At 33.6% G+C, this 15,507-nt stretch overlaps 1 protein-coding gene across 1 annotated transcript; it reads left to right on the top strand.

Moving 5' to 3' along the window:
• Positions 1-740: 740 nt before the first annotated feature.
• On the top strand, positions 741-7,468 carry LOC115977441 (serine carboxypeptidase-like 13). The gene is made up of 14 exons (XM_031099285.1): positions 741-997; positions 1,145-1,290; positions 3,318-3,394; positions 3,562-3,684; positions 3,962-4,064; positions 4,155-4,192; positions 4,341-4,442; positions 4,997-5,083; positions 5,171-5,317; positions 5,645-5,716; positions 5,791-5,909; positions 6,394-6,507; positions 6,618-6,672; positions 6,750-7,468. Exons 1-14 carry the CDS (start codon positions 855-857, stop codon positions 6,831-6,833), a joined length of 1,410 nt encoding a protein of 469 aa, XP_030955145.1. The 5' UTR covers positions 741-854; the 3' UTR covers positions 6,834-7,468.
• The last annotated feature ends 8,039 nt before the right edge of the window (positions 7,469-15,507 follow it).

Genomic DNA, 15,507 nt, shown 5'->3' with positions numbered 1-15,507 from the left:
GTATATTAGTTGGAATGTTAGTTAGTTTGTCAGTTTTGGAGAGAAGGGGTACACTTGTACATAAAATTGATAAGGGTCATAATGATGAGAAATTATTCAGTTCTTACAGTAGACCACATCATTTATCCACCATTCCACTAAAAGACTCCAATTTATTTAAAATGGTTGAGTCAATAATCAGTTTCTATTTTTCCATTAAAAAAAATAAAAAATAATCAGTTTCTATTAAAAAAAAATTTCTGACACAGTAATTTTAAACATGTAAAAATCTTTTAGTGGAATAGTGGATTATGTTACTTGTCTATCATGAAAACCTTATAATTTCTCTATAATGAGAAATATCCAAAAAAAGTTAACTGTTAACCCAATTGCTCTTATCTCTTCTCTCTCAATTCTCTCAACTCAGGAGGCTTAGTTAAGTAACTGTTTTTCTTCGCTTTTCTAAATTCTGATTAGCCAAGAACTTAACAGAATTCGTACCGCATGCATGGAACCTGCATGTAAAAAAGTTGGTTGTACCTATCTAATTTAGTATATATTCAGATTGATAGTTCATAAGTTTGAATGGCAAGTAGAGAGAACCTCAGTTGTACCTATCCACGTTATCTTAGGTGTTGGCACGACCCGCCGTCCCTTTACGATCATAGACGAGTCGCCTTTCACACCTGACAGGACGAGTACTTTAATATCATGAAAAAGTAAAGTGAAGCCCAAGTCCTATAAAAAGCCCAGATGGCAATATTTTAATCGAAAAAATAAGTTGCTTGTTTCTATTCACTATAGACCTAAAGCTAGCTGGTCTTACCCTTTTCCTTTCCCTTTAATTTCCCCCATTTTTTCATTCACCAGAGACGATGTTGAACTCAAATGGTTTCTTACCTAGGCAATATTTGCAACTTTTTGTTCTATTGCTTTCAGCTGGCATTGCAATGTCAGGCTCAGTTGTCAAGACTCTACCGGGTTATTCCGGTGATCTCCCATTTACACTTGAAACTGGGTGAGCTTCTTTTTTAACAAGTAAAATATACGTAATGTTGCTTTTTAACTTCATAAAAGTTCAATGCAATCTGTTGGTAACAACATTGAGCTCTGGGGGTTCGAGTAGTATTAAAAAGAAACCACTGACATTGGTTTTTGGTGGCAGATATATTGGGGTTGGGAACACCGAAGATGTGCAGCTATTTTACTATTTTGTTGAGTCTCAGAGGAGTCCAGCACAAGACCCTGTTGTGCTCTGGCTTACCGGAGGCCCTGGCTGTTCTACTCTCTTGGCATTCTTTTATGAGAGTGGTATTTTTTTTTATACTACTGCAGAATCTTGCCCAGCTTTAGAAAGGCTTTTAATATATATATATATATATATATATATATATATATAGAGGGTTGGATTCAAGTTACACTTGGTTACACCACTCAATATTTTTTAATTGGATGTGAATATTGACAAATCCACTGTTAAATTACATTATTTTCATATATTCTTTATACTTGCAAAATTTCAAGGTGATCAAAGATTAATAGCCATGTCATTAATAAAATGTTAAAATTCAAGTTTTTGTAGTTAAAAATAATGTATAAAAGATGAGTTTATGGATCAAATGGTAAATAATATCTGATTAATATGAAAATTGACATGCATGTTAAGAATATATAGAACATATAATTCAACGATTGGATTTTCAAAATATTAATTCAATAACAAGTTATTGGATGATGTAACATTACTTAGAGTTACATTGAATATAACTTAAACCTAATTTAATAAGTGCTTTTAGTTCCTAAAGTTTCACATAAGCGATACTCCTTTTTGAAGTTTGAAAAATGAGTATTATTAATTTTTCTGTTGACTTTTATTAGCATTTTTTTAATAAGTGCTTTTAGTTCATAAAATTTCACATTAGCGTTATTGATTTCTGAAGTGTGAAAAATAAGTATTATTAATTTTTCTGTTGACTTTTGTTAGCATTTTTGCTCATTTGCCTAACGAAACAATGAAGTAACTTTATTTTTTAAGTGGTGTGGCAGTATTTTAATATTAAAAAATTAAAATGGGGATGGCCTTTTCTTGTTAGCTTTTGTATTCCTCTGTTTGGTTTGGTGTGTTTTTTTTGTCTTTATGGGGTAAACACTGTTGGGTGTTTCTTCTTTATACTTGTGTACCTTGTTTACGTTTATTAATAAAGTTCTGTCGTTTTATCAAAAAGAAAAAATAAAGCCAACTCAGCCAAATTGACCGGTCACCTAAAAGAGTCCCAATAAGTACTCTCTTGCCCCGCCATCCACCGTCCCTGTACTTTGCCCAGCCACCCATGGCGCCACTATCCCCAACAAGATGGAGGTCCTCCAAAAGTCCCAGGATGCTATCGAATCTCCCCATGAAAATTTCATCTCGACATTGATTTGTTATTTCTAGTGTGGGTCTCTGTTCAAATTTTGAAGTAAGATGCCATGGGAAGTGTGGGTCTTTTTTTTTTGAGAAAAAAAAAGGGAAGTGTGGGTCTTCGAATCTTAGTTTTAAGTAGTTACTAGTGTGGGTCTTTATTTTATTTTATTTTTCTTTTAGTTATACGGTATTGAGTTAATGTTCAAAGTTGAATTTAAAAAGCTTAAACTGTGGTGGGTATGTCAAATTTGAAGCAGTAGTGTAGTGTCGGTATCTCAAGTCTTTTTTATTACTTATCAAGCAAAATTTGCTTCATTTTGTGGTGATATTGTTTAGTGCAAAAATTCTTCTTGTTGTTGTATATAGCCAAGAGATTCGAGGATATGGTGTTCACATCCTGATCTTTGGAAGTCTTGTTGGGGATGGTGTCACTTAAATAATGTCACATTGTCACTTCATTGGTCGTTAGCCTCATAAATAAAAATACTAACAAAAGTTAATAGAATGATCAATAATACTCATTTTTTAAACCTCAGTAACTAATAGCACTCACTTGAAATTTTAAGAACCAAAAGCGCTCATTAGATAAACTTAAAGGACTAATATTGTAGTTTTGCCTATATAATATAGTCTTTATACTTGATAGGCTTAGGCCTTTGAGTTTCATTTGTTGGGCTGAGTTTCTGTGATCCAAGTCCACAATGGTATGTTGAGTGGTTATCTTCCTTTTATAGATACAAAACATTTACTTTATGATAATTATTTTTATTATAAGGTCAAGATATTAATTATTTTCCGTCTATACGAGCGAGAATGAGTGATTAGTATTACTTCAATAATATAATTATATATAAAAAAAAATGTGTGACATATTGATGAAACTTACAAAATTAAAAGCCTTGCCACTTTCTTTTTTATTTTCAATTTCGTGCAGGTCCTTTGGGTTTCACTTACTCTGATTACAATGGGAGCTTACCTTCCCTTCATTTGAACCCATACACGTGGACAAAGGTACGAAGTTAAACTCAGCAGAAAGTACACTGAATTTTTATTTTTATTTTGGTCACGCAGAATTTTAGACTTTGTACATCAAATATATATATATATATATATATATATTTATATATAATCTTAGACTTTCTCGTCATATAACTTAAGGGTGGCAACAAATTTTGCAGGGCCTCAACATAATATATGTGGATGCACCGGTTGGCACAGGATTTTCTTATTCAAACACCTCAGAAGGCTACGCCAGTGGGGACGTAAAATCAGCAGTACTCACCTATGAGTTTCTAAGAAAGGTGTATAATACTTAATTTTTCTTTTTCGGTAAAAAAAACACGTCTAATAAACTCAAGAACATTTGCTCTGATATTATAATAAATTATCAACTGTCGCAAAAAGCTAAGCTATTAAGAAATGATAAATTTAATCCTTTTAACTATTAATCTAATGTTTCTTGAAAAGCTCACTAAGACACTTAAGCATGATGGATTGTATTAGATTGTTTGATTCATATAAATATCAAATACTTTAATCCAAATCTTTCGGACTTTGAAATCACAAACTGTAATGCAGTGGATGCTGGAGCACCCACAGTTCAAGACAAATCAACTCTATATAGGTGGAGATTCGTATTCAGGCATAACTGTTCCTTTGGTTGTTATGGAAATATTACAGGGTAAATTATGTTCATAAGAACCAGTGTCTAAAATTTAGGGTGAGCTTTTTTTTTTTCACATTGGGACAACTAATAATTATGGAATTTCAGGCAATGAAATTGAAGGCATTCCACGCATGAATCTGAAAGTAAGTAATTTAATTCTGTAACATGAGTTAGTTCAGTAAATTTAGGTTTTATCTCCTTTATTCTAGAGGTATAATTATTTTCTTTCTTATTTTGAGTTCCATGAAAAGCAAGTTATTCTAATAAGTGATGTACTTTGAATTGGAACAGGGTTATGTGCTTGGGAACCCAAAAACAGATACTTACCTTGATACTAATTCAAGAATTTCCTTTGCTTACCACCTAGGTCTTATTCCAAATGATCTCTATGAGGTGAGTTGATGACAAATCATATTCTGTTATCCTCCCCCACCCCCAAATATTATGAGACGAGAGAGGTCAAGCCTTGGTGTGATGGCGAGTGCCTTCCACCTTAAGGTTGCCATTAATCACTTCTCTAAGATCTGGCAAAAATATAAACTTTGTGCACTGAATGACCTTCTTTATTTTAAATTCTAAGATGAGCCCATGGATCAATATAAACATGTCAATCTTGAGGCTCATAAGTTTTTAGCAGTTGAAGTGATGGTGCATACATCCAAATATTTATGTTCTTGTCCAAAGAAATTGTTTCCACTTTCAGATTGAAATTTTATTTTTCAGTTTAGCAGTTTAAACTAGGCCTAAAATTTGGAACTTCTTAATTGGTTTCTGGACCACTCACCCAAATTTTGTATTATGTCTGCTTATATAATATTACATTGCAATTGATATACTATATATTACTTGATTATTGTTTTACGTTTCCTTTTTATGCTTCATGATGTTACTTCCTTTAAATCATTTTATGGTATTGTTTTAGTCTCTAATGTCGTATACTATTCTAGAATGTTAAAACAAGCTGCAATGGCGATTTTGTGAATGTGGATTCAAGCAATGAACAATGTGAATATGCTCTTCTAATCATCAAAGAGGTTAGCAAACTGACACAGTTGTCTCACAATGACTTCATCAATATAGCTAACTTTAGCAGAGAGGATAAGTGACCTTTCAAAATGCAGTTAATCCTTGAAATAAATCTTCAACACGTTTTGGAACCTTCATGCTCAATGACATCCCGGAAATCAAATTTGGAAAGAAGATCACTAAGAAAACAGTCCAAAGATCTTCTCCTTTCACAGCCAAAAGGTTCTGCATATTGGTGTCGGGTAACTCTCTAATATGCATGTGTGCATGTGTTTGACTTCGCTTTTGTGTGCATGTATGTGTGTTTGTGAAAGGTGCGGTTTATCCTCTCCCTTTGAAATGGATCAATTTCATGGTTCTGATTATATTTTACAAATCTAAAGATGCATCTAGTGAATTGTCATGTAACATTCAAAATGATGTAGCATTCTATACACTATAAGATCTAGGAAATAAAATCTTAGCCCTGAAATAGACTTTCTTCATTTCAATCTTGTTGTTCTACTTGTGCAAGCAGCATTTTACCTCCTGAAATGAGTTCAACACATAATTTATTTACTATTTGTCAGAATTATCGACATGTTCTTTCTGGCATCTGGGCAAACGATAAGACTGTCCAAGAAGCTCTTCATATTCGAGAGGTAAGTGAAAGTTATGAGTTATAATATTCCATCATAAAAAATTCTCTAAACAAGAACTGTATAATGCTAATTAGGGAACAAAGGACCAATGGAAGATGTGCAACAGCAGTTTGTCTTACACTCAGGAGTTCTCAAGTGTTATTGCTTATCACCAAAAGTTTACTCAAGCAGAATTAAGAGCTTTGATATACAGGTAAATTTACCTCATAAATGTGCAAATCTCAGCCATTAACTGGATACAGATATAATATATATTAAATAGCATATTAACTCTAGTAAACTATTTAGGTTTTGTGGTCCTATGAGAAACATGGTTCAGAAAGCTATCTAAGCTTTATAAATTCACTAGATAGCTGAGGAAACCAGAATAAAGTTGAATTGGTGAGCTTAATGGCCACAGCAACATAATGATGTAGGAGGTAGGAACTAGATAAAATTGTTTAACCACTTGACTGCAAGAGGGTATTGAAATAGATTCATCAATTAAATTTCAAATCTAAAGGTATCTCTAGTACCACATTATAACATGACACTCTGTACATTGTCAAATTCTAGAAATTGAGTCCATTTAAAATGAAATGAAGATGATTCCATTCTGTCCATATCACGTTTTTAGGGACCAGTAGTCCTGAGTCATTTCAGCTCTTCTTATAAATTTCATTTTTGAATTCTCACAGTGGTGATCATGACATGTCTATTCCACACATTGGCACACGAGAATGGATAAGATCTTTTAATATGACTCTAATGGATGCATGGCGAGCCTGGTTTGTTGATGCTCAAGTTGCAGGGTTGGTGTTAAATTTTGCAAAAATGATGCATTTTATTCCTTTTGTTCTTAACTTTGACATATGTACAATTAGCCCAAAGTCGGTCACTTATACTTACCTGTTTCAATTAGATACACCGAGGAGTATTCAGAAAATGACTATGTTCTAACATTTGCAACCATAAAGGCAAGAAAAACCCTTAACCTGACTTCCCCCATGATGGATTGGAATAAGTGCTTACAATATCTTTTCTTATTGTACAGGGAGGGGGTCACATAGCTGCAGAATACAAGCAGAAGGAGTGTGCTGCCATGCTTGATAGATGGCTCGCCTATTACCCTTTATAGTTACTTGGGAGTTGCACCATGGAGCTATTTGATAATTATTTATAGATAACTTTTATTCAGTTCTACTTAGTATTAGAACATGAGAATAAATTCACTAAGGATCTGGTGTCTAAGATCCAACAAGCCTAATGTGGTGTCAGTCCGGTCCAAAAACTTTCCTTGAAGATCAGAACAAAAGTCCATTATTTTAAAATGTTTTTTTATTATTATTAATAAAGTCAAATAGTCTTTATTTAGTGTCTCCTAGGATAAATCAGACTTTATGTTTTATTTTTCCTAGGCAGACAAATACTTTATTGTGTTTCTAAGTTCTTAGGCAAACAAGGACTTTGGTCAAATTAAGTAAATGTATTTATTATTATTTTCGTTTTCCTATACTTGGGGGCTGTTCCAAGCTATATTTAAGCCTTTTGGCTGAATTAAATAAAAATTAGTGAATTTGTAGATTAAAAACCTAGGGTTTTTTAGAAGATAAATTTTTCTAAATTATCTCTTATCCCTTGGATGGATTCTTTTGGGTGGCGAGTATCAGTTTTTGTATCTCTTGGGTGGTGTTAATCTGTATCCCATAGAGTGGAGAACCAAAATAATTCTGTATCCTTAGTTAAATTCTTTTGGGTGGTGTTATTTGTTTCCCTTTGGCTTTACTTTGGTGGTGAGCTTATCTATCCTTTAAATTATTGTGTGTTTTTCTTATCCCATAAAACCAAAAAATATAAAATATATTTATCCAACATATCCTCATTTATCATTTCGGTTAAGTTTGGGTTGCCCCATACGAATTTGGTATTAGTTGGTATCAGAGCTTTGGTTCAATGGCTGGACATCATCGGCATGGAAACAATGGTGAGATACACGAGAGGGATCATCGAGATTTTGAAATGGATGATTTAAGGAGACAACTTTAGCAACTCTAGGAGCGTTTGGAGTTTTACGAGAATGAAGGGCGAGGTCCCAAATGTCGATTCCGTATTTTGTCTGGCCTTGATTCACACGTCGAAACAAAGACTAGAAAAATATTAAAAAAATTATAAAATGTGCCAAATCATCAATTTCAAAGCCAAAAAGGGTAAAAATAAATACAACACACTTGAATGGTGAATCAAAAAGTCACAACATTTGAAAAACCTATTTTACAGAAAATCTAAACAAAACCGTAACCGGGTAAGGTCAAAAAGTTGACTTTTTGATCTTACCTTTGGATCGTATTGAATTTTGGACCATTTTGTAGGGCATATTTTTCCCTTTGAAACGATAGTTTATAGGCCAAAATCAGAGTTAAAATGGATGAGATATCACAAAAATATCGAAATCCTGATAAAGTCTTCATTGTATTTTTCAAGAAAACTGACGGTTTTTTACCTGGCTTTGCACAAAAATTTTTACCGATTGGGTAAGAACTGGAATGAACAGGCTAGACCATCTTAAAGAACAAGGTCTTAGCTAATTTTCACCAAAAGGGCTCAACGATATCGGCTCCAGATTAAAAGATATGAATTTTTCAAGGGAAGACGTTCATAATTTTTCAGCTTTGATTCACCTTCCTTCCGAGCGTGATATCTCGATGATTGTAGCTTCAAATCAAATGAGGTCAGAACCATTGGAAACTAAACATCTAGATCTTTTCGTGCATATAAAATTTGAAGAAAATGGAGCTTAGAAAGGCCTCCAAACAGCCGTGCAATTATCAGGCTAAAAAAAAAAAATGCTGACAAGGCACATGTAGGGTTGGCAATTTTGCCTTGCCCCTCCCTGCTTCACTCCACGTGGGTTTTTCCCACCCCACAAAGGCCATGGGGCAGGGGTGGGGAGGGATTTTAGCCCCACACCTTTTGTATTATGAGATTTTTGTTTTTATTGTGATATTGTCTTATTAAACACTTTAATAATATTATTCAATTTTTGCTAAAAATTAATTTAATTTGATGGGATAAATTTATTTTTAATTTCAAGTATATTACCAAGAAATAGAGTTTTATGGGCTGGGGTGGAGCTTCATGGGGCCCCAAGGGGCGGGGATGGAATAAGACAAAACCATACGGGGCGAGGGCGAAGACCCCATCCTTTGGTCCCACCTCACCCCATTGCCATCCCTAGGCGGATGACGTAGCGGATAGGAATGGAGTTTGCATTGGTGTAACAGGGTACACCATTGCTAGCTGCCCCTTGAAAGGGGTGGCTAGCGCTAGCGTACCATGGTACACTAATGCTAGCCTCCCCTTTCCCTCACTTTTCCTATAAATAACACCCCCCCCCCCCCCTTTTTTGGAAAGATCATGTAGAGTTTTATATAAAAATTGATGAGAAAGTGAGGTAGAAAATTTATGTAGAACTTGTGCAAGAAATAGAGAAAAAGTGGAAAAAAAAAGAGCAAAGTCAGAAGAGAGAGAGAGTGAGAGAGAAGTTAGAAAAAATCCCTTAGAATTAAAAAAAAAAAAAAAAAAAAAAAAACTCTCTTTCTCTCTCTAGGAAACCCTACACAAAAAGCCTCTTCCTTTCTTCTACATTGTATATTTTGTGGGTAAGGTTTTGGGATAGGTTTAGTTCCTTAAGAACTAAACTCATCCCTCCCTTTTGCCTTTGTAAACATATATATATATATATATATATATATAGTTCATCTTTTCCTTACTTTGTTGTGTAAATAGTTGCTTTTTCTTGTTCCTATCAATTAGATGCAAAAAAGATCTTATAAATTTGTCTTCTTCTCTAGGATCGAGTCCAATAAGAAGCCAACAAAGGTGTTCCATTGCAACGTATTTTAGAAATTACCACATGTTGGTCCAACGCAGTATTTTTGGAATTTTGAGATTTAGCTTGGTTGTTTGTTGGTGACGTTTTTTGTTGGCTTTGCAGTGGTCCGATGATTTGATCGGTGGCTGGAAAATAACTTAGGTAGAGAAGCGGAGAAAGATGGGAAAAGAATAAGTGGATAGAAATTAATAAGGAGAGAGAAAAAAAATATAATATTAATTAGGTAACGTGGGAAAAAGGAACAACATTTAATGAAGTTTTTTCAATTGTTAGATTTTTTTTTTAAATCTACGGTGTAAAAAAAGGTGTAACTTTACAAGAGTTACACTAGGTATAATTGGAACCCATCTCATACATATATATATATATATATATATATTTAGAAACATTCATTTTATGTTTAAATGTTAACACGTTGGTTTTCAAATCCAATATATTAAAATTTATAATATTCCTAAGGCTACATATTATGTGTCAAACTACCACGATATCCAATCTTAAAAAAAAAATCTAGTTACTAAGTATGACACATGCCGTAGGGTATACAAAAAATAAGCAACTAGGAGTACGATTTCACACATAATAATTTTTCACAATAATTGATAATATTTTTTGTGTTGTGATATGAGGTCACTAGTGGGTGTGTGGGTGTGTGTATATATATCTTATTATCTATCATTAACAACTTGCCAATTCGCTATAAAATTTTTGTATGATAATTGTTATGAGTTTTATTGAAGCAACCAAAACCTAACCACGTGGTTTGACTTGAAGTCTGATTGTCCAAAGGCTTTGTTTACAGCAAAGTCAAGTGTGTAGCCCTAGTTTTCTCTTAAAGCTTCTCAAGGATTACAACAAGACTAACTTAAAGAAAGCTAGGGCCATATTGGCAAAATGGAGCACACCGGTCTATTTTCAGGGAGAGAAAATTTTCATGGACATCCCATTGGGACCCAAGTATAATTATAGGAGGAGAAAGGATCCTTGTCTCTTGTGTATGCTACATGTTCTATTTGACAGTTAACTGTTTCTGACAACTATCTATGTGGTTGATTGTGATAGATCGTTGGTCACTTTTACATAGATTTATCACCTTTTTTCTACCACTCACAATCAACCATGTAAAACATTTGTAGGAAAGGGTGAGCAAAATGGTTTGGTCCTAGAATTATTGTTTAGGATGCAATGTCCATGATGTATGGTTTGTAGCTCTTTGAAGAATGGATAAATATTTTCATATACTTATTTTACATTCACCATGATACACAATATCTATAATTGATGTGCTGATGTACACATTTTAAAATACAAAAAATGTGATGTCCATTTTTAAAACATGTAACTTGGATGTGAAATAATGAGTGTGAGGGAATTGTTACCCTATTTATATTTTATTCCCCTAAGAACCACCCTATGTCTAACTTTAACATGGATGGCATTTACTAGAACTTTGTTCAATAGATAGGTTTTTGTTCATTAGCCACAGCTAAGTGAGAAGCCAAAGGTTCCCCATAAGGGAACTAGAGGGATGGAGTAGACTTGAGTGGGAAAATATCAATTCACCTAATTCATTTATGCAAACAACAACATTGAAAATGATTTTAGGGAAATGCTAATGAATGCTCTCAGGGCATTGGTTAATAATCCATTTAAAGAAAGTTTTTATGGGAAAAAAAAAAAAATTAATGTTTTGACAGCTTTTTTCGTTTCCCATAAAAGAGGTGTCAAAATAAAAATAAAATACATCTTAAATTTTATAAGATTCTTTTGTGTGCTTTGAGGCTCTTATAATTTTTTTTAGAGGTTAACACTTTCTATTTATCTTAATTCAAGGTTGCTGCATTTTTCAATCTCATCACACTCCTAGGTATTTTTGTGATTGAAAAATATTGTAACTCCCAACTATGATGGATGAAAATTATTAACTTTTACACTTTGTTTGGGAGCCTATAAAGGAATAGAATGGAACAAGTAAATCGTAGAGGAACACTAGCCTCTAAGCACGTGTGTGAGGATCTTTGGTGCAGACTCATCAACCTCTTACCACATGACGACAATGAGTAATATTATGTGTACCATTTGGGCTTGATAGGGCTATCCTTGTAGGCACAACACATTCGTTAAAGTATTACTCTAATTGCTTAACTCTTGCCAAGTATTATGTCAAATGATACAAAACTCCTACCACCAAACCACACTTTATGGTGGTGGGCATTCAACTTCTTGATGTTAGCGTCTTCAATTCTAGATATTGTGGAGGGATCGTGCATAGTGTTGACGATGTTTATAATGGATGTTGATGTAGTGCATGGTGCTGAGATAGTGAGTAATATTATGTGTACCATTTGGACTTGATAGGGCTATCCTTGTAGGCACAACACATTCGTTAAAGTATTACTCTAATCGCTTAACTCTTGCCAAGCATTATGTCAAATGATACAAAACTCCTACCACCAAACCACACTCTATGGTGGTGGGCATTCAACTTCTTGATGTTAGCGTCTTCAATTCTAGATATTGTGGAGGAATCGTGCATAGTGTTGACGATGTTTATAATGGATGTTGATGTAGTGCATGGTGCTGAGATAGTGAGTTAGTGATAGATTGTAGTATGTTACTCAAATTAATTCTTGGACCTTTCTTTTTCATTTGAAATTTCAAATATATAACTTTTTTTTAGAAGGTTAGAAGAATAAAAATAAAATACATCTTAAATTTTATAAGATTCTTTCATGTGCTTAGAGGCTCTTATAATTTTTTTTTAGAGGTTAACACTTTCTTTTTATCTTAATTCAAGGTTGCTGCATTTTTCAATCTCATCACACCTCTAGACATTTTAGTGATTCAAAAATATTGTAACTCCCAATTATGATGGATGAAAATTATTAACTTTTACACTTCGTTTGGGAGCCCATAAAGGAATAGAATGGAACAAGTAAATCGTAGAGGAAAACTAGCCTCTAAACACACACTCACGCGTGTGCTCAGAGGCTCATCTATTTTTTTTTTTGGGTAAATATTAATAATCTTCATCCATTATAATTTTAGATTACTACATTTTCTAATCACAAAAAAGACCTAAGGGTGTGATGCGTATTATGCATTTGTAGGTGAAATAATTTTTTCATCACACCCCTAGGATTTTTTTATTTTTTATTTATTGGAAAATGTAGTAATCTCAAATTATAATGGATGAAAATTATTAACATTTATCCAAATAAACAGAAGAGCCTTTGAGCACGCGTGTGAGTGTGTGTTCAGAGGCTAGTAGTTTAATAAATTTTTACATATTTTGTTTACATATATACACACAGGGATAATAAGGCTAACTTGATACAATTTGAAGCCTAAATCAAAAAAATTAAATGGGCCTTTGTATATATATATATTATTTTTTTTTTTTGATTGCGGGGGCTAGAACCCCCGAGCATCAGGACACAAGAGTACCTGGGTGCCAATAGGCTACTAAGGCCAATGGCGGCCTTTGTATATTTGAATATCACTTAAATAATATTTAATTTTTTTTCATTAATTTAGTTAATGTTCTATATTATTATTTTTATTTAAAATGCATTATTCTCATGATTTAATATAATTAATTCATTTGAATGATAGTAAGGATTCTATAAATTTTACTGCATAGGCATTACAAATTAACATGTCAATCTTATCTGGTTTGATAGAGTAATTCTGGTGACACAACCATTTGCACAACTTTGTGCACAACTCGTCCACGTGGCGAGTTGTAATTGGTGGAGGGGTGACCCACCATCACCCCTCTACCAACCACAACTCGCCACGTGGACGAGTTGTGTACAAAGTTGTGCAATTAGTTGTGTCATTAGAATTTTCTGGTTTGATATATAATCCACAGGAAAGGAGGCTAAAAAGAGGCCTGCTTCCTCGATAATGAAAACCAATCCTACATTTAAGTTTCCTTTTACAACATTTAACTAAGCTAAGGATTTTCTCACCCAAAAAAAGAAAAAAAAAAACTAAGCTAAGGATCCTAGGTATCTAGTTTGGCCATGCCATCATGCCCATGCTAGGTTTTTCTTAAGAATAAGGTAATCCTAAATCCTAATCCTGCTTTCCCCACATCTTCATGAGAGAAATAATAAATTAATTCAAGTGAACTGGCCTCACTTGTCGACGCCACTAAACCCAATGTGTGATTTGTTACTGCCATTACCATTGGCCCATTGCCAATTCTTGTAGCCTATCTAATCCTATTGCATGGATAGCCCATCAACAAAGAGGCCTAAGTTGTGAAACAACATTGACCCATTTGATGTAGTTCAAGGCCTATATATAATCGATTTGACTTTAAGGCCTCTCGACCTCTTAGCCTAGACAAAACTAGGTTGTGAGAAAGATCGACCAAGATAAGATAAGGATATCATGTACTATTCCTTCAACTATCCATTGAGTCACTTTCGATCACCACATTTAATTTCTATACTTTTCTCTAACTGTCACCTTGATTCCCAATCTAATTAATAGCTAATGCTTCAGTCACACAAGGTCTCTAACATGCACATGGGATGGAGTCCAAATCTTCTGTCCTATTTTTCCTACTTCACTCTATACTCCACCAATAAAAACTTGTCACGTGTTCACCTAATTAATTAAATACTATTTAATTAATTAGGTGAACACGTGGCAAATTTTTATTGGTGGAGTATAGAATGGAGCAGGAAAAATAGGACAGAAGATTTGGACTCCATGAGATGGACTTAATATCCAACAGTTTCAATTAATCCAGTTGTCTGGAAGCAAATTTAAAGGGACAAAGTCTAACTCTACGATCAATAAAAAAAAAGATGACATATGTTTCTGTCAGATTTGTAATGCATATATTAATTCACTTAAAACTTTAACAAGCCATACACATTGCATCTAAATTTCGAGTGCATGATTTGTAATGCACATAATGTATATACAGTGCTTGATTTTGAGTTATTATAACTAATCAGAAACATATAAACTGACTTTATTACGTCTTAATTTGTTCAATCAGAGGAATTAAATTTCGTTCACAATATATTATACATAGAAAAGAGTTTGCGGGCCTACTGTTTCACGTGCACACGCACTAGATTGACGTGGTCCGCATGTTTCGTGTGGCCTACTTCTATCAAATGTCCATCAGGAGATTAGAGAGACAGAAGTGAGATGTCTTACAAACGCCAAAACAGCATGCGCCGTGGCGCTCTCTGTGTGGATGTGGTATTAATTATTAGCATCATATATGTATAATATATCTCCCCTGCTAAATTAGGTGAATTCTATTTGAGAAAATGAGATATATGTCCCTGATGCACGGTAAATTTCCTGTTCTATATAATAGAAATATCACCAATAAATACAGTAAAAATAGTCAAATACCACTATTTTCTAAAATTATTAGTGTTTTATCATTGTTTGAGAAATATTTAGCAATCTATTACTTTTTTAAAATTCGAGTTTTTGAAACTTGAGTCTTAAAATCGAGTTCCATAAAAAATGATGTTGACGTGGATTATTTTAACTAAAAAATGCCACACAAAACTCAATTATTTGAAACTCGAGTTTGTTGCAATGTGTTTCTTGAGTTTAATACACTCAAGTACCATGTAATAAACTTCCTATTCCCAATTCCCACAACACTCACATAGCCACAACTTATTTACCTCTAAATAAATAAATAAAATAAAAACAAAAATCTCTTACCACATTTTTTTTTTTTGGTTAAAGGGATAATATATTAAAAACACTAACCAACAACAAAAATTAGTCTGTTACAAGAAGTTGCTGCCCTATCTAGAGCAAGCAAATTCACCACCACATCCGGTGGGAGATCAAAATAAATAAACATAGCAGAAAACTTGGCTCCTAATTTAGCAAGTGCATCAACACATTGATTGGCCTCTTTGAACAC

Source organism: Quercus lobata, chromosome 2 (assembly GCF_001633185.2).
Source record: "Quercus lobata isolate SW786 chromosome 2, ValleyOak3.0 Primary Assembly, whole genome shotgun sequence".
NCBI classification, from domain to species: domain Eukaryota; kingdom Viridiplantae; phylum Streptophyta; class Magnoliopsida; order Fagales; family Fagaceae; genus Quercus; species Quercus lobata.
The sequence above is the reverse complement of the archived record's forward strand: the minus strand, read 5'-3'. Positions and strand labels throughout refer to the sequence as shown.

What these genes read in the sequence shown, in the direction of transcription:
- LOC115977441 (XM_031099285.1), top strand. Translation starts at nt 855, where the DNA reads ATGTTGAACTCAAATGGTTTCTTACCTAGGCAATATTTGCAACTTTTT. An exon ending in GTTCTGCATATTGGTGTCGG is followed by an intron (nt 5,318 to 5,644) that starts GTAACTCTCTAA and finishes ACTATTTGTCAG; the next exon opens with AATTATCGACATGTTCTTTC. An exon ending in TAACATTTGCAACCATAAAG is followed by an intron (nt 6,673 to 6,749) that starts GCAAGAAAAACC and finishes CTTATTGTACAG; the next exon opens with GGAGGGGGTCACATAGCTGC.